Source organism: Strix aluco, chromosome 8 (assembly GCF_031877795.1).
Source record: "Strix aluco isolate bStrAlu1 chromosome 8, bStrAlu1.hap1, whole genome shotgun sequence".
In the NCBI taxonomy this organism is placed as follows: Eukaryota; Metazoa; Chordata; class Aves; order Strigiformes; family Strigidae; genus Strix; species Strix aluco.
In genome coordinates this window covers 19694399-19714550 of record NC_133938.1, presented here as the reverse complement: position 1 = coordinate 19714550, position 20152 = coordinate 19694399, and the positions used below count along the sequence as shown (strand labels likewise).

Below are 20152 nucleotides of genomic sequence, written 5' to 3'. Positions count from 1 at the left end.
GTTGTTTGCATTTGAGAATGTTTTCACACTGTGCCAATCACAATGAGAACAAATAGCTCCTTTTCAGACACTCTACTCCTTACCCTAGTATGCAATAAGGAGAGGCTGTGCTGCCAGCAACTATCTTTGGAGACTCCAGATCTCTGCTGCAAGCTGTGATGCAGCTGAGAATCCCACAAATTATGCAGTGGCTGCTCATCCTCACCACCCCAAGAATTTCCTGTTCTTCCCTTTGATTACCTTAGGCCACAGAACAGCTAAACTGTTAGTGAGAGCTACCTGGTCACCTCTTTATGCTTATTATTTTCTGGTCTTATCTTCCAAACCTGTTCTTAGTATTTTAGTTTTGTTTTTTCCATCTTCATTGGACCATTTTAAATTGTTAAATAGTTACTGGGAGAAGATCTGAAATAAATTTCCCCAAGTGGTTGATGAATTTTGGTATAGTGAGGTTTATGAAGGCACAAGCTATGTTGCAATTCACTGAAGAAAAGACTAGGTAGAGCATACAGCCTTTGTTTTGAATGCAATTAATGTTAAGAGAAGAAATTCTAGTTTTTGGCTAGTAGATTACAATATAAAATCTGTTTTCAGTTTATGTGAATTATTGCAACACTGGTGTCTTAGCCAATGTTCTTATACAAGCTTTGGTTTCATTCTACTCACGCAGAAGATCTATAAGCATTTGTGTTTTCTGTTTTGAACACTTGCTGCTTCCTTGACTGGACCCCTGCATAAGAGCTTATACTGCTCCTTAGCCCAGTCCAGACACTGTCTATTTTGCAGTGAAAATCTAGACAAGATCAGTTGTCTTTCAGTACTTTGCCAGTGCTATTCCCACAGATTCCCCTGGAGAACTATATGAGTTCTGCTGCAGTGGCAACAAGTACCATGAAAGTTATTCCTCATAACAAAGAAACAGCAAATAGTTGTCCGGGCACTATAAAGACAAGTTTCCACAACAGGACTTTGCTGTGGAAACACTGACACCTTGGCAAGAACTAAACTGAGTTCCACAACTCAGTTAACTATGTGGGATAAACGTATCCCCAAAAAATTAATACAAGCTGAGCCATTAGTCTAATTTCTCTTCCAACATACAAACCAGAAAGCTTTTCTGCCTTATTTTGCTTTCTGAAATGAAATTCTATGTAGTGTAATTTTGTAAAGCAAGCTAGGAGAATGGGCATTAGCAAAACACCAGGAAGAGTAAAGCTACAAAATAATGAAATTATCAGTTTAAGCACTATTCTATTTTACTGCCAGTTAAAAATATATTTTCATATAGATCCCATTAAACTGTGGTACTACAAATTTCAAAGGAAACAGCGCACAATTTATCGCAGGGAAACATTAAATAAAGGAGTCTTTAAGATGTCTGCCCATTAAATAACAAATTGCCTGTGTGAGCACTTTGGTGTGGAGTAATTTTTGGTTATTGACCTGCAAGAGATGATCAAGAAGATAAGATCAAACAAGTTAGCCTCCTGGAATTTTATGAAGTAATGTGGTTCAGTAAGTATCTTCCCAGTCCATCAGGGAGTTAAATACTTCTACTCTCTGGTAATGTCTTGCCTATTCTGAAGGGTAGAAACTAAATCTACAAACATCAGTCTGTAATTTTATAGATAACTAATGATAGAGTTTGTAGTGTTCACAATCTTTTTGTCTTACAATGCCTGTTAAGTAGGAGTTAAATGGGGGGATATAAAGGGATTAGATTTTGATGATTTGGTGTCTTGTATATGGAGTGATAACATTTCACAATAATGACAGAGACTAAGAAGGAACACAGTTTGCTGTGAAGGGTAAACTGCATTTTATTATTGAGGTAGCATGTTAACTTAAGCCAGCAGGTTAATCACATGTCAGAATTCAGTAGGAACACAATATTATCGGTAAGATCAATTGACTAGTTGACTGGTATTAAATAGGAATAAATGCCTAAATACCTAAGAGACTTTGAGATTCAAATTTATGCTCCGACTTGCCCAGCACTTCACTTGACAAAGTGCTTTTCAGCTGAAGTCCGTGGCTAATGTCCTTTTCTTATGGGTAAATCATACTTTAGTTCCCTGGTGTTCACTCAGGCACTTCCTAGGCTGAAAAAAAAAGTCTCAAAACTTGAAAAAGGATAGTGTTTTGATTCAACCGGGCTGCTAAAAAGCTATTGTAGCCAGATTTACTTTATAGCTGAGTTAATTTTATCTCCCAGATGCAGACTGTGGAGACAGTTCCAGATGTTGGGACCTCATCTGTGCTGCAGTTTTAGCCTTTCCAATTCAGATATTTGTCTTTTTGAAGGAACCTTCCAAGTATAGTCCAAGTGACAGAGTTCACGTTTCCATGGTTGGATGATTACAGTGGCTTAAATATGTTTTTAAAAATTATTTCATTCTATCTAATTAGGAAACATGGCACCATAGGCTTTGGCTGAACCTAGTACTGGCTATATGTTTTGTACAGGTACATCTAAATTTGCTGCCATGCTTAAATTGCAACAGCAGCTCCTGCTTTAGTGGCCAGCCTTGCTCAATTTCTTACTTATCAAGATGGACATTTCTTGAGCTTGGAGGAGGTGACCCTTCAATATCAGGAATAAGCTGCTTTCAGAATTATCCCATCCACTCACATTGACAGCAATGCTAAATCTAAGGTTTACAGTTCTTTTTAGGGAGAATGATGTTTCTGAGCTTGTATTGATAATGTTGTGTGTTTTGAATTTGTCATAAGAATTAGACTAAGAATGGGGAAGTTTTCAGGAAGGGTGAGAGAATCAACTTTTCATAGTTTCAGCATAAGCTTTTAAAGCTGAAAATAGCAACTACTTCAGGTGAACCTACCTCCATTTTCTGTTTTCAATCACCGATGTTTGCTTTAATGTATACTTCTTACTAGTTTATTCCCATGTGATTTTTCTCTTTATGATTATTTGTAGTGCTTGACCTTGAATAAGTTTGAAGGTTATCTTGATGAAACTCAACTGACTCATCAAGCCCTTCATCTGCTGGAGGAAAACAAATTCTGGGCAGGTGTGATTTTTCCAGACATAGGGCCTACAACCAGCAGTCTTCCACGACATGTGAAATACAAGATCCGGATGGACATAGATGCAGTGGAGAAAACAAACAAAATCAAAGACAGGTAAGTGATGGTTCCTTCTCAGTTCTTGCCTGCCATAAGATGAGTATGAGAGACATAAGGACTTTAGAACCTGCATTGGATACATTCATGAAATCCAACTGTATTCACCAACAGTCAGTATGTAATGCAGTGCAGAATCCGTCTGCAGTTACCAGGTACTGACACAAGTGGTATCACTCTTGTAACAGTTAGGCCAGGCAGTGGCTAGGTGCATGGATACACAGCAAAGGGAATGACTCTGCTCAGAATCTATTCAGTTACCTGCTTAAGTTTTTATTTGGCTCCATTGCTGGGAGAGGCAGACAAGGAAGACGCAGCCGTCCTCCACCTGGACGGCAGAACTCTGCTGTTCCTCCTCAAGTCCCCCTCAGATGGACTCACTTAGAGGGATAGCAGAAATAATTTCCCAGAATTGTCTACATAGAGGAATATGATGGTGTCTGGTAGTTGCAGTCTAGCTGTTCCAGTTTAATCTCCAAGGATACTGTATTCCAAATACAGTTATTTCTATTATAGAAGAGTTACTCACTACATAATTATTTTATGTACATTTGTCGTGGGTTTAACCTGTCTGGCAGCCAAACACCATGCAGCCACTTGCTCACCCTCCCCCACCCTGGGGAATGGGGGAGGGAATTGGAGGGGTAAAGGTAAGGAGACTTATAGATTGAGATAAAAACAATTTAATAATTGAAATAAAATAAAATAATAATGATAATAATAGTAGTAATAATAGAAAATACAAATGAGTAATGTACAATGTGATTGCTCAACACCTGCCAGTTGATGCCCAGCCCATTTCCAGCTAGCGATCCTGGAGAAGTGAGAATCCTGAAACTGCAATTCCAAAAGCAAGAGTGAGCTTCCTGATCAACCCTCATCTATATAATGAGCATGATGTTAGAAGATATGGAATATTCCATTGGCCAATTTGTCTCTGTTGCTTTGGCTCTGCTCCCTCCCAGCTTCTTGTGTACTACCTGCACACTAGCAGGACATGGGAAGTTGAAAAGTCCTTGATTTCTTAGCAACAACTGAAAACATCAGTGCATTATCAGCATTCTTCTCATACCAAATCCCGTAGTGAATCCAAAACACAGCACTATTCTAGCTACTAGGAAGTTAAAATAAAAATTAACGTTATCCCAGTTGAAGCCAGGACAACATTTTTGGCCAAAATTGCTATTCTGTGTCAGCGTAGAGAAAATTAAAGGAAACAACCTTCCAGGTCATATACTTTCTCAAACAATATGGTATGACAGACCAAAATCTAGAAAAGACAACTCCAGGCAGTGCCCCTACAGTTTCAGTACCTAAGATTGATTATTTATTTATTTATTTTCCCCCCTGTTTACCCAAATGATTTCCATGTGAACTTTCTTTTGAGGTACTGGGTTCCTGGTCCAAGAGCTGATCCTGTGGATGATTTACGTTATATCTGGGGAGGCTTTGCGTATCTCCAAGACATGATTGAGCATGGGATTATAAAGACCCAGACCAACACTGAAGTGCCATTAGGAATTTATCTGCAGCAAATGCCATATCCATGTTTTGTGGATGATGTGTGAGTAAAAGCAGTTTATCTTAATTCTGATGAATACTTGGATTGCTGGGTGCTTTAAGACTCCCAAGCACTAGTTCTGACCCTAGTCCTAAGGTATATATGCAAGAGCAATAACTGAGACATAACATTGAATTTGTTCTTATCCAGTCATAACCCAGACTCCAGATGCCACCTTTGCCAAGATTCTATCCCTAATCCCAACCCTGGCCTTTGTTGCATCCAGGCAACCAGTGTCCAGACCTAAAATGAACACAAAACTCTGACCCCTTAAAAGCAGCAGTCGTCTTCCAGTTTTGCATATCACACCAAATCCAAAAAATAATTTGGGGCTTTTTGGCCCTACTTTTCCAGGCAATAATAATAACCTAACCTAAACCATCACATTGATTACAGCTGAGAATCTCTTGTCAGCAGGGCACCCTGACTATAATGCTTTGATCCCTAACAATGTCAGCCCTGGAGTTACCTCCGTGGTTACACAGGAACCAGCAAAAATGTGATCTTTTAAAAAGGTTTTATCTAACTAAAACTAAGCCTCATGCTGTAGCATATGACCAGTGCCTGTAGCAAAACTGAACACAAAGCACTGACCCATGTCAGAACAAACACTGCATCCTTCAGTTAACTGTGTAGAATCCATTGAAGTGTAGTAAACTTCTTTTCCCTAATTACATCTCTAAACCCCAACTTTCTTGATATCCAAAGAATCATTTCCTAAAGAAAAATTGAACAGAAAATGCTTGTCCCAATGGAATTGATACCTCTCTTGCTCTCTCTGCAAGTCTTGAAGAATCAAACTACCTGGTCTCTTCAAGTGTATTACCAAACCCTAACCCTAGATGTAATCATATCATATCTAGATATACCAATACCCAAAACTGTAAGTTTTGGTCGTTGAAGACACGTACAGGCCTTGCAGAATCCCAAGACAATATAGGCTCTTAAAACTCTTTCTTTCCAAAATCCTAACCACATCCCTAAACAGGATTCCATTTAGAACTACATGACTAGTATCTTCAATCAAACTGGATATATGGCATTGGTTTCTACCATGAGCCCTTTTCCTTCCCTTGTGGATGCTACAGTTTTCAATAATAACCTGGTGTTCTTTAACCTGTTTTTTATGCAGATTGACTGGTTTTTGTCTTAAATCTTATATGAATCTAGCAAAAGATTCCAGAACTGTGGCTGCAGTTCATTATTGCAGGCAACAGGAGTTTGTTTTCCTGGTGAAGAGCAGAATAAAGAAGCTAAAGGAGAAACAGGTCGTTTGTTGCTCTGTAATGAAAAAAGAAAGAGACTGCTCCTGGGTGTGGAGATTTCATGGCTCCATGGAGGCAGAGGAGCTGTGGATGCTGTGACCCCCATTGATAATGCCTGAACCAGCACATATGTTCCAGACTTTATGAAGTGGTGCCTCTTGCCTGTTCACAATGTGCCTGTTCCAGTGCTGCAGTCTGGGCTACTGCAACTGTCTTGGTATACATTTCACTCAAAAAAGGGGGGAAAAAAAAAAAGAAGGAATATAGAAATCATTTCATAGTTCTGTCAGTGTGCTCTGTGCAGGCAAATGCTAGTACTTCAGATAACAGCAGATTGCAGACATACATAATTTGACCTGTCATTCCCATCAGTCATTACCTGTTAGTCTGACAAAATGTTGCCCTGGCAAGCCTGCTGTTTGTTTCCTCCCCACTGAGAATACTGCAGAGGCAGAAACCCCATCTGTGCTAAAGTCGTCTGAAGCCTGCAGCAGCCACACACAGTTCAGGGCAGGTATCCAAACCCAGTGATGGCCTCTGCAGAGAGCCTGCTTAAGTGAAACAAGCACATCCTCATGCTAAGCATGGATGTTGTGCTGTGCATGGCCGAGTGCTGGGTTACATGTGTCTACCAACAGGCAAAACCCAGCGTACCCCAGGACCATTCCACAAAAGCATGGCTTTGTTTCAGCGGGTCACATTGCTTTTCAGGAATTTTTGGTGAAAAAGTGAAGATTTTCCATTTGTTTTGACAATGGAGTAGCTATGATAGCATATGGCAAAATGTAGGGCTCAAATTTCAGAAGAGGTTTTTTGCTCCTTTTTGGTTTTAGCAGCTCTAAACTTTTGGTCTTTAAAGAATCAAGTCCATTCGGTTTTCAGGGTAATTTAATTGAAAAATTGCAATCCCAAATTCATAGAAAATGTTTTCAGCTCTTTCACCCCAAAATCTTTCTTACCCTGACAGCACTCTTGGGGCGGTGCTTCACCAAGGAGCATCTGCCAGGGCTGAGCAGCCATAGAGTCTGGGGGGAGGGATGGAGAAAGGGAGCAGCTCCTTCATCACAGTACATGAAGGGCCACCCACAGCAGCCTGTCCCAGCACTGTCATTTTGGAAGTGGTACTATGTGGGACAGTCCCAACACATTCCCTGAGTCATGGTTTGTATGAATTCCAGCAGCCTTACTGGCAGCATCTGGAGCTTTTAATACTTTATTTGTTTAATTCTTTTGCCAGTGAATCTTAGGAGCATAAAAAGACAGTGACACTCCCAAACTGTTAACATCAGCATACGTCTTAAAATTTTCGTTGTACATCATAGTAAAAACATTATGGCAATGCACTGTAAAGAGAGATGTATTTTCATGAGTCACCACAAGTTTTGTAGCCTTCAGTAACCCTTAGAACCTATTTGTAAAATAGAAATAACATTTATCTGTCTCATGGGAGTGCAGCAATCGTTAGTTCATTAATATTTAGGTTGCTTGTGAAGTTCACTAGCAACACGTTACTGATGATTAGACTGAGAATTTCCAGTCCCACATTTAATAAATGCATTCTTCCCCACCCCTTTTCCTTTTCATATCAATATTTTTCTGTTTTACCTGAATTTAATCAATTTCTCCCTTCTTGCTTTGGTAGCTTCATGATCACCTTAAACCGCGCCTTTCCCATCTTCATGGTTCTGGCTTGGATATATTCAGTTTCCATGACTGTGAAGAGTATAGTGCTGGAGAAGGAAATGCGTCTGAAAGAGGCTATGAAGAACAGGGGTGTAACAAATGGCGTGATTTGGTGCACTTGGTTCCTAGACAGCTTTGTCATGATGGCTGTGAGCACGTTCCTCCTCACAGCACTGATTATGGTGAGGATTGCCACTCTCAAGATCACTGTTGTCTTTGCACTGCTCATACCAGTTTGCTGTTGAGAAAGAATAGTGGCCATTCACAGGGAGATGTAGATGGCTGGTGGCCTGTTCTGATCACAGCACGCAGCAGGCACATGCTTTTAAGCAGATCTCATGACAGCATCAGCACTTGGCAGAGGCAGAAAGATAAATCCACTAGTAAGATTTGTAGTGAGAGCCCCCACAAAACAATACATCAAGCTGATTACTCTGTATATTGTATTTCCTGTAGACAGAGGCACATCTCCCAATAAATAATAATTGTTGCTTTAAATAGAAGGGATCATAATATGAAGAATTTTAATCTTGTAATTCACCATATGTGATTAATTTATGAAATTCAGTGCTTGCCTACTTAGAAATTATATCACTATTTCAATGGAAAAAGAGACTGCATGGACAGAATTTTCAGGACAGCATTAAAAAAAGGAAAAAAACACCCTTTTGTTTCTGTGAATCAGAATTGCTGTAATTTTTTGTAATTTTTCAGGACGGTTTGGGTGTTGTCTCTAAGGACTACTTCTTATCTCTGTTACCAGAGAACCAAGCTCCTCCTAGCTGCTGTATTTAGTTATATAAATCTGTAGCATTTTGATAAGGAAGACACTTGCATCTTTTCTGATGTGGGGAACTGGTATTGGTATAAATGCGTAGTTATGGTTCAATCCACTCAGTCTTATCAGCCTTCCCTGATGAGTTATTCTGGTTCTTTGCAGTTCCATTACAGCTTGGGTGGATAGAGAAAGCTTACTTTATTTGCTACACTGGTTTAATTAAAAATCAGGAGGTAGTTAATACCAGAGAGGAATGTGCTTATACCTATAATTCACTTCCTTTCCTGGATTTCCCTATGCCAGTGTGAGGCACCTTTGTAAATACATTCTTATGAGAGATTGTATCACTGTTGATAAAGAAATCGGTCTCAGAGGCCCAGTGGGATGTTGCAACAATGTTGAGACCTATTTATACCCTTATAGACCTATTTGGGCCTTATATAAAGCTCAAAACCTTACTTGGAGTCCTGTGTCCAGCTCTGGGGCCCCCAACATAAGAAGGACATGGAGCTGCTCAAGCAGGTCCAGAGGAGGCCACGAAGATGATCAGGGGACTGGAGCACCTCCCTTATGAGGACAGGCTGAGAGAGTTGGGGGTGTTCAGCCTGGAGAAGAGAAGGTTCTGGGGAGACCTTATAGTGGCCTTCCAGTACCTAAAGGGGCTCTACAGGAAAGATGGGGAGGGGCTCTTTATCAGGGAGTGGAGGGATAGGACAGGGGGTAACAGTTTTCAACTGAGAGAGAGTAGATTTAGATTAGATATAAGGAGGAAATTCTTTACTGTGAGGGTGGTGAGACACTGGCACAGGTTGCCCAGAGAAGCTGTGGCTGCCCCCCCCCGGCAGTGTTCAAGGCCAGGTTGGACGGGGCTTTGAGCAACCTGGTCTAGTGGAAGGTGTCCCTGCCCATGGCAGAGAGACTGGAACTAGATGGGCTTTAAGGTGCCTTCCAACCCAAACCATTCTATGATTCTATGAAAACAAAGTTGAACTTAATAAATAGGTCTCAACATTGTTTTTTAGGAGTAAATGGATAATCAGCAGCAGTCCATGCTCTTCTTGAGCTTTTAATCTACAAAAGCTCTAAGGAAGAAAGGTCAATAGAAGTTCATCCAGTGGGTGGGTCTGGGTCTCTGAGAAACTGCAGTTGGATTCCTCAGCTGTGATACCCTTCTGGAGTTTGAATATCATTTAGGTGCAGAAGCTTTATAGTTTTCCTGTTATTTTTTTTTTTAAGATGCATTTTGCCAGGTTTCCTTACATTGTTTTTCCTGCACATCAAGCAAGTGGACTGAGGAGAAGATGAGATCAATGAAAATTTATTATGATAGTTCAAATAGTTTTATTTAATGTATGAATTTCTAAGCAGGCACATCTTGCTTGGAATAATTTGCTTATTAACACAGGGACAGAATGCCTGTTTTCAATCAGTTATGATCTTATTTCAGTCATCAAATATGAATATGACTTCCACAGCCTATTGTACTCGCCTGAAGTCACAATCCAAGAGCAAGGATAAAGTTAGATGAAGGATTTGTTATTGTAATGACCTCAGGTGTTGAAACATTTCTGCCTGGGAGAATTAGTAGTCATATTAGGTAAGAAATACTGGCTTATTACTCATTACATGTTACATATCAATGGCAATTCTGACCTTTTCTGCTAGTTCAGAAAGTGGCAATACTTCTAAATTTTTCTGTTTTTCTTTTGCTTACAGTGCGGACAAGTGCTACATTATAGCAGTCCACTTATCTTCTTTCTATTCCTACTGACATTCACCACAGCCACCATAATGCAGTGTTTCTTGTTCAGCACTTTCTTCTCCAAAGCAAATCTGGCAGCTGCCTGCAGTGGAGTCATCTACTTCACCTTGTACCTGCCCCACATTGTCTGCTTTGTCTGGCAAGACCACGTGACTGTTAATCTGAAGATCCTAGCAGTAAGCCTTTCACTGATCATATGGTATCTTTGGGTTCAAATTTTAGCCACCCTTCTCACTGTGCATATGAGTAACAAAGCATTGCACACCTCTGCCTCTCTGCTTTTTTGATTCAGAGAAGACGACCTCTGAATCTCTCTCAAATAATTAGGGATTGCAAGTGAATAAGCCTTTAGCAGGCCTAGTGGCCAAGAGAGATTTTCATGGCTTTTAGAAAATTCAATACAATTTATTTTACTTTTTGAATGCTAGGAAATCAGCATAATGTTCAGAAAGTTTTGAAAAGTTCTTTATAAGTCAAAGCAAATTTAACTTTTGGTATGTTTAATAAATACAAAGGCAATTCACAAAATGGGGACAGTTATCTTTCTGGTGCTATAACCTAGTTAACAGGGTAATATCTTAGGATGAGAAGATCTCAGGTTCACATTCCTTCTTTACCTGAATATAGAGTTGGGATTTGAACCCAAGTGCCAAAGCTCTGAGAAATACCTTCCATCTAAGAATTTGCAGATACTCTCTATGCAGTGCTTCCTTGTTGATTCTCTTCCATTATAGGTAAGATACTTAACAATTCAGTGAAGCTGGAAACTTCTTGCTGGTTATTTAAATGGAACTGTGAACTTACAGAATTATTCAGACTGATTTTCTGTTGCCCAATGAATCAGGAAGGGGAGCAGATGTTTGAACACAGTCTCATCATCTTTGCTAAGCATTTTAACAACCTAGGTAAAAGAGAAGTACTGTCTTCTCCTCTTGTACTAGGAAATCTAACGAAAAAGGAAAAAGAAAAAAAACATTTTAAAAGCTGTAACTAGGTGTAAATATGGCTATGAATCAGCTTTCTGATGTACTATACAAATGTAATATATACCATTTTTAGTTCTACCAGTTAAGGCAATAAAGTGCAAAACTTGATACTGTCATTAAGTCAGGAAATGAGTAGGGCTGGCCTCTGACAGACTCTGATTTGAGAAGAAACCTTGAGACTAGCACACAGTCTGAGCATAAAGACAACTCTCTTTTCACCCTAAAGTGAAGGAGGAGGCATCCGTGTAAAAAAGGGTATTTGCTGGCTGGAAGCAATGAATATTTTTCTCTGTTCCTGATACATTTGGTCTTATATTTGTTGTTCAAAGGTTAGTTTCTGAAGGGGATGGTAAGGGGCAGGGTGTGCATGTGTAGGGAACCTGAAGAAAAAATAAAAGTTTTTAAGGACAAGTAAAGTAATTGAACAACGAATGTATTGCTGGAAATAAAACATTTTTTACTTAGCACACTATGATAATGCCTCACTGAGAGTTGTTGGGATCCCTCTTATCCCTTCATTTTCCTAAGGTCTGGCATTCCTGGCTGAACTACATATCCCATGAAACAGCACTGTATCACTCCCTGCTCTGTTTTTGAAGTGCAATGTTGAAGAGAGTGTTAGGATACTATACTGGTTTATTAGTTTGTTGTGTGAGAACCAAGTAGCAGACACACCGGGGGAGGGTATGGTTGTGGTTTTCCTTATCCTGAGCATCTGGTGTACTTTCTGTCATGTCACTCATAGTGGCCCTGCCCCATACACTCAGGAAATATTTTGTTTCTCCAAGATAGGCAAAGGTGTACACTGCAAACTTCTAGATGCATCTGTAGTATTTTCTGAACAGAGACATTTATGGAAAAAAACAAGCTGTGAAGGTTGCCTAGTAGCAAAAGAAAGTACAGCCAAGGTTCAATTCAGTCTGTTATGGCTAAATACTGCTTAGAATTGCAGCCATTCAGAGGATTAAACATCCCAGTCCAATACAAAAGTGAAACTACTTTTCCCTGATCATTTGTCAGGCATTATCAAGTTTTGAAGTGAAGTCCCTAAAGGTCACTTTTTTTACGCTTGCTTTACAAAATGTCCTTCTGTCTGAGTTGAATGTCATTTTTCCTTTATTCCAGAGTTTGCTTTCTCAAGTAGCTTTTGGTTTCGGTACAGAATACTTGTCACGCTATGAAGAGCAAGGTCTTGGCCTACAGTGGGGTAACATCAGTACCAGTCCCTTGGAAGGAGATGAATATAGTTTTCTTTTTTCCATTAAAATGATGCTTTTTGATGCTTTTCTATATGGAATACTTTCGTGGTATCTTGATAATGTTTTTCCAGGTATGTCAGTTTCTTATTCATAAAAAGTAGTGGTAGTTGTTGTAAACTGTGTTAGTCTAATCAGTCTCTGAGTATTTCTCTGTCAGAAAAGGGTATTGGACATGGTAGACCATGAGTTTTATCCAGTGTAGCACCATTGGTTTATTAAGGGCTTCCACTTTCTCTCTTTTTCCTTTCTCATATTTTAGTCCTGAAAAGAATGGAAAAGGAAGAAAGAGTAAGGAGGATGCAGTTTCTGCTCCTGTTTTAAAATTTAAATACAAAATAAATCTACAAAAATGTCATCTGTTAAAAGACAATTTGTGTACATATTTTTCTTTTGAGAAGTTTCAACCATTTCTAGCGAGAATTTTTAAAACTTTTGAAAATATAGAAATAACAGTTCTAGTTCACATATATACTATGGCCACATTAGGCCAACTGTTTCTTAAAGGATGGTACTATTTCTTGAGACTATGTCCGAGGTAGGTGTGAAAGTCCCTGTGTGGATTTATTTTATAACTAAATGGGAATCCTGGTTCTAGTGCGAATTCACAAAAGGATTTTCTTTGTTACCAGTTGCAAAGTTTGGGAACTTTGTGAGAAAATGGTTTGTCCTTGTAGCTTAAATGGTTACCTTGCTTCTTATTGAATATTGTTACTCTTATGCTGTACAAGCAAGTGAGCTTTCTTTTCATTAATTTATTCCTCCCACATGTGAACTGCAGTTCTAGAATTTCTTGGCAGATGGCTATCTTTTTTCTTTTTTTTTTCTTTTTTTTTTCCTTTTCTTGAGTTGTTACTCAGAATTTGAGATCTTTCAGATTTTCTAGCTATGAAGGAAAATGAATGATGGATAAGGTAAGATGGTGCTTGTCTGCACACATCACTTGTAGTTAATCCAAATCAAGAAAAAACAAGGATTTGTTAAATAGTTTTAGTTGTGTCTGAGGATATTTTGCTTCAAAATTAAAATATGACCTTAAGTCTGCTTTGTGTCCCTACCAGTGAGCTATGCTACACCAAATTAATGCCTTTTCAGTTTTTAAGAAATATGTCCTCACAAATAAGTTTGATGCTATTTTAACATACTTATTTTCAAAGATGATTTGCAGTAACTTTCCTAAAAGTTCCTCTTTGAAGAAGCCCGTGTTGCAACTCTGTTTATATAAAAAAGAATGAACAATGTATTATTTCCATGAACACAGCAGGAATTAAACACGAGTTTCTTTGCTCATAAATCCAAGTTGTTTTTTTTCAACCAGCACTTTACACAAAAGTAACGCCTCTCAGGGCTTCTATTAATTAGCTTCAGTTCCTCCCAATATTTCCACTGAGTGTCTACTTGGCTTTCTGCTCCTGTGTTTCTGTGAAATTTCTCATAGCATTTGTTTGTCACACAAATGCAGACCTACCAAATCAATGCTGTAGTCTTTGAGCTTACTATATGAGTTCCCTGGATAATCCTTCAAACCATATGGTTCAGCTCCTGCTCAAGTTTTCTCTGCAGCCAACCACCCATTGGCACCCTGGTCCTTTGGTTATTTGAGCATTCTGCTCCATAATGGAGTTGACTTGGGTTTTGCATTCATCCTGAATGAGAAGCAGTTGTTTTAGCCACCAGCTTCAAAGGGGCATAATCCAGTCCATAACAAGTGCAAGGCAACTGCTTATAGATGCAGACAGAGCTTTTGTGTGTATTAATGGGAGTACAAGTGGTTGCCTGAAATGCAGGGTATTTTTGGTAAGTCAGAAATAAGAAGACACTTTCATAAACAGTGGTTTTAATATAGAAAAACTGACCGTCTTTCAGTGAGCATCACAAATCCCCTTTGCTTATTTTGAATAAGTAGCACAAGGCCAGTAATATCTGGGTTCACAAGGATGCCAGTCTTAAACATAGCAGCTCAAATCCCTGCATTCTGTAAATCAATGTGATCCAGGAAAGCAGTGTTGATTTGCATTAACTCTGGTCTGGCCTGACAAGAACTGATAATGTTATTGTACTTTGTCTTTTCAAAACAGAATTAACAGGTGACCAAAAAAGCCCATTTCTGCTTAAGAAAAGGATTACTCTGTTGTCACTTTTTCGGCAAGGCTGTGTGCTGAAATAACAGCCAGAGTCTCTTTTCTCATTGCTAGTTGTGAATTCAGGCCCAGGGTAATAAGTGTAAATACAATAAGCTTTTTAGTCATGTCAACCCTTAAGTGTTAAGTGGGCCTTAAAAGAAAATCCCTGAGTGAGGCTGGGATCCCATCTTGAGCAGTCAAGAGTGTTCCTTGGGAGCTGCTGCCTGGTTGATGAGGATTCAAATTGACCCCATGTAGGGAGTAACTTCATTCTGTAATTAAACTACATTCTACTTAAGGAAAGGTAAGGCAAATCAGATCACATATTTTCTGAGTATTTTATTCATGTCCAAAAGAAAAAAAATCTGCAAACAAAATCTGTTCTGTCAGGTACTTAGTGGTTGGTTTGACCTTCCGATATGCAGCACTAGGACTGCAAATGTTTATAATTATAGCTCAGATTTGCCTAGATGAATTTGTGCATACTGTTTATGAAGTGCACTTTACCTACTGTTTTTTGGTTTAGGGGACTATGGGCTACCACAGCCTTGGTATTTCCCAGTGCAGGAATCTTACTGGCTTGGCTCTAGAAACCCAAAAGCTGAGGAAACAACTGCTGATGGTGAGTTCTTTTAAAACTTTAGTGTTTGGAAATAAAACCACTGATCCACTTAGAGGTGACTACGTAACATTTCCATTACCTGAGCTGCTGCAAAGATTAGAGACAGCCATACACTGGGAATCTCAGTAGGTGCCTTTGAACTTGGGAGTGGCCTGCTATTATTAGAGTTATTAGAGGTGAGTCACTGTTCCATCTGAGAGCCTTTAAAGTATGGATTAACAAGCAACATCAAACCTCCACTCTCTAACCAACACCTTTTGAGACATTCAAGGAGTTCTCATTTGTGAAATAAGTTAAAATGAAATACAATGTTGATCTTATTTCCACCGATGCTCCCCCATCTTTCTAAACCTGATTATTTTCTATCTAGTTTGACACTAATTTAATTCTGTTTACTTTGCTTTTGTAAGCGAGATGAAAATTTATGCCACCCTTGGACCAACTTGAATGAGTAAAAGAGTCCAGCTTTTGTGGATTTTTTTTCTGTGCATTGATATTGGAGTAGTTAAGAATATGTAGGTGATTGTATTTAAATAGGAATTAATGCAGAATTATGTCTGGAATAGAGGCTTGCTGAAGGTGGTATTTTGAAATCTGTCTTAAATTTGCAAGGTAACAGTGAAACCAATCAAAATGACAGATGAAATAATTTCTTCAGTCTTCTCTTTACCATCTTTACCTTTCATCAACTCAGACAGACTGCTGACAAGGCGGTCTCATCTCAGGGTGATACATATAAAGCAGAAGGGAGTTAATGCTTTCTGTGAACATGCTGATAATACATCCACTGCTCACATGCTTTGATCAGAAAATAAGAGGTGATAACATTGGGGTTTTTTGAAGAGGCTTTGCCTTCTGGTACGTTCTGAGGGAATGAACAGGTTTCCCTTTAGATTTGCTGTGAGGGTATTCAGAATGGTAGAGGCTTGTCTAGATATTATGAAGTGTGTTACCTGCTTTGGCTTTGCAAATGCTGCCCACCAGATTGGAATTTGACTGTATAGGAAGGAGGAGGAAAGAGCCAAAGGAGGACTTGGAGCATGCTTGTAGGTGAACGGGAAATTTCTGAAGACCCAGGTAAGATGTCAGCCACTACATCTTATTGACTTTCTGTGGAATTTGGGCATATCCTGCACCAGAGCTCCTTTGAATATCTCAAATTTGGAGCACAGTTGCTTACAGGATTTTAACATTTTCTATTCATTTAGTTTAAGCCTAAATTTAGTAGAAATTAAATCAATTTTATGGTTATCTTAATGCCTCATAAATTCTGTGTGTTCTTTAATGTATTTCCAATACAAGGCAGATTCATGATTTCTTAGTACCCAAACTAAAGGTTGTGAGAAGGCTTGAAGGCCCAAAATATTCAGTTGCTCAGGTCAGCAACAGAAAAGTTTATGGCTACTATTTTATTGCCAGTTTTTTTTATTTTATGCGTTTTTAACAGCATTTTTTAGACTACTTAGATAAAACATTTTGCTTAACTGAAGCCTAGTTTATTTTGTAGGTGACGTTACATAAGATAGCTGAGCTGATCTGTTGAGAAAAAATGGGACAATCTTGCAGTCCCTTCCACAGCCCTCATCCTAGTTCTGCTGATGCTTATCAGTCCCTGGTAAGATTAAGAGGTAGATCCTTCTGGAAGCCCTTCCCAAGAAAAGGTGATAGGAAATCATGAATAGGGATTTACCAAGAGCAAATCTTACCTAATCAGTCTGATTTTCTTCTGTGATGACTGAATCAGTGGACAAAGGGAGAGCAGTGGATGCCATTTAACTTGACTTTAGCAAGGACTTTAGCATGGATTCGCGTAGTATTCTGATAGCCAAACTGATGAGATACAGGTGCTTGAGTGGATACCAAAGTGATCAGAAAATGGACTGAACTGTTGGGCTCAAAAGACTGTGATCACCAGTACAAAGCATAACTGGGGACCAGTTATTAGTAGCAGGGATCTGACAGGGACTGACAGTGAACTTAATGACTTTATTAATGGCCTCAGTGATAGGATAGAGGGCACCATAAGCAAATTTGTGGAAAATACCAAGCTGGAAGGAACAGTGGAGTGCAGGGCAGCTCTTCAGAGGAACCTCAACAGTTTGAAGAAATGGCTTTATAGGAACCTCATGGAGTTCAACAAAAGTAAATGCATAATACTGTGTCTGGGATGGAATAACTCCACAGGACAATAGAGACTGGCCACCACCTGGCTGGCAGGCAGCTTTGTAGAAAAGGTCTGGTTGACAATATGTTGAATGTGAGCTGTCAAGTGTGCCTGTGTGTCCAAGAAGACCACATGCATCCTGAACTTTATTAGCAAGAGTATCACCATCAGTTCAAGGGAAGTGATTCTTCTTGTTAGATGGCATCTGGAGTGCTGTTTTGTCTAGATTGGGGATCCTCATTGAAAGGAAGACATAGAGTTACTAGACAGAGCCAGTAAAGAGCCACCAAGTTGATTAGGAGCTGAAGCACGTAACATACGAGGAGATGCTGAGAGCGCTGGATCTGCTCAGCCTTAAGAGAGAAAGCGAAGGTAGAGATAGATTTCTCAGATGTGCCTAGTGGAAGCATGAGAAGCAATGGATGTAAGCTGGAAAACATGAATTCTAATTCAAGAAAAAAATTATTTATTGTGAAGGTAGTTAGAACACAAGAACAAGTTGCTCAGGTTGTGAAATCTCCATTTTTGGAGTAGGTCACTGTGAGCTGTATTGGCCCTATTTTTTGAGAATTGAACTGGAGATCTTTGAGGTCCCTTCTGATCTAAATTATTCCATGATTATCTCAGCTAGCCTGAGTGTGCTGATACTTAATTCATCCTCTCTTCTACAAAACATTGCCTTGGGTTTTCTCAAGCAGGGACAGTTGGAAAGGTCATCTCTGATTAATTCCTTTGTTGGAGGCATGTGATTCTTACCTATTTGAAGAACTAAGACTCTTCAGTGCCTCAGCTTACATGAACAACTGTAGAACTTTTCTCAACTCATATCTTTCCTTCAATGGTAATACTAAGCATTTTCTTTATTGTAACTGGTTAACGTGTTGGGAAGAAAACTGGATAAGAAAATGTCAGATAATGTAAATGTACAGCTGAAAATGAAGCTAAACTGGTAAATTATGTTGGTACTTTTAAAATTTACTTCTATCAGTGCACCCCATATCAGCATGCCCCACTTTGCCATTTTACGTGATGCGGTGAACTTGTTTACCTGGTACACAAATAGCAACATAATCTTATACAGTTCTGTGGGCTAAAATTTCTTACAGCAGAAAGTTATGTTGAAATTTCACAACAAAATTAAGTCCTAAGCCATCCAGTTAATTACAGTTGTGCTAGTTGTGCTTTAGGCTGCCAGCTTGAATTTGTAAATTATGTAAAGAGTTCCTTCAGGGGCTCCCTCTTCTTACATCACTGTTCTTCCTGCTCCAAGCCAGTCCCCATTAGGGATTTTATGTAACTGCTTTTCTTTGTGGCACCAAGGTCTAAGACCAAATTGGAAAGCCAGAAATTCTTGTACAAAACACCAACTCATTCATCCCAGCCTGGAGCTAGTCTCTTAATCTAAGTAGCAGTTTAGCAGTTTGCTTTTCATTTAATCTTTTCATTTTGTTTTTCTTCATCTCACTCCCTGTAAGTCTGGGAAATGTTTATATGGCCTTTCTCTTCATGTGGTAAAGAATTTGGTCTAGAACTGCATGTACAAAATATAAAGCATATACCTAATATTAGTCAGGATTGTCTACTCTGAGTCTATAATTGCAAAATTTTCAGTCATCTTCCTTAAATATCTGTTCCTCACACTGTGAAGCAGATTTTAAGCTAGATGGCTTTGAGTGCTGTGTTCCTAACCTGAGTAAAGCACTGGTGATTAATGCTCTTGGAGAGCTCAAGGCTTAAGACTACCTCCTTTTCCTCAAATCACCTCTAGAGATAAGTGGAAATTAAATTTTGGCTAATTAAATGTTGGTTACTTTTGGTTTATGTAGAAAAAAGTCCAGAGTCAGACGGCTGTGTGGATCAGAAGCCCATGGAAGGGGAAAAAAATGAAAGCGGAACAAAAAAATCTGAAGAACCTGAAAAGCCAGAAGAAAAGAGTTCCAACCAGGGGGAAAAGGATGGTAAAAACAAACAATGTAAACACAAACGAGAAAAAGAACCCAGCGAGCAGGGGAAGCCCAAGACAGATGTCCAGGACAAAGATGAAATTAACAGTAAGGAGCAAGAGCAACTTGAGTACTTCTGAGATCCTATACACATTGCACTTGATAACAAACTAGATGTAGGAATGGAGTCAAACTACAAGAGCCCAGTAGGCTACAGAGGATAGCATGAGACTGCCAGAGCTAAACTCAGGAGAGGCACTCTCCTAGCTACCCTCTTACTGATTCCTCTACATTCACGATCCCTTAGAATATTTTAGCCACTACACATAATCGAGCTGCCTTCCAGAAGAGCTCTGTAACTTGTTTTTTATCATGCAAATTCAGGCTATTTCTATGGCCTGGTGTTCATGCTTTAAGTTAGTGTTCATGCTGAGGAAAACCTCAGAAACACATACATTGACTTCTTAGAATTAAACAGAGCCATGATTTCAATAAAAATACTTATGCTGAGAGGAATGTTCTTCCCTCCTAGCCCCTTTCCCCCCCCCCCCCCTTTTTTTTTTTTCCTATCTTTAGTGTGTCTTGCATCTGTGGGGAAAGGCTGGTTTCAAAGAGATTTATCTGAAGTGCTCTGTGTGTCTGTCTGCAGCCTTTTCTGATGCTGACATTAGCCACCACCTAAGAATTCCTGAATGACCTGCCTTGTTTTCAAGTCCTAATGTCTTCTTTTGTGGGGAGCCAGAGAAGTTTTCTATATGTGATGCTCAGAGGAATGCATGTGGATTCTGTAGCAAAAGTAACTGCTACAGACAGCTCTGAGCCCACTCTGATTCTCTTGAAAAGCTAGAGATAAAAGTGGGCTCAT

General features: G+C 39.3%; 1 protein-coding gene across 2 annotated transcripts in view; it reads left to right on the top strand.

The window, feature by feature from the left end:
* ABCA4 (ATP binding cassette subfamily A member 4) overlaps positions 1–20152 on the top strand; it is an 86691-nt gene that overhangs the window by 33065 nt on the left and 33474 nt on the right. For both annotated transcript variants that reach the window (XM_074832532.1, XM_074832531.1), the window contains 7 exons: positions 2939–3144; positions 4532–4708; positions 7613–7835; positions 10148–10369; positions 12305–12509; positions 15085–15180; positions 19171–19395. In XM_074832532.1, the coding sequence (XP_074688633.1) occupies positions 2939–3144; positions 4532–4708; positions 7613–7835; positions 10148–10369; positions 12305–12509; positions 15085–15180; positions 19171–19395 (1354 nt within the window). The remainder of the gene's footprint in view (positions 1–2938; positions 3145–4531; positions 4709–7612; positions 7836–10147; positions 10370–12304; positions 12510–15084; positions 15181–19170; positions 19396–20152) is intronic.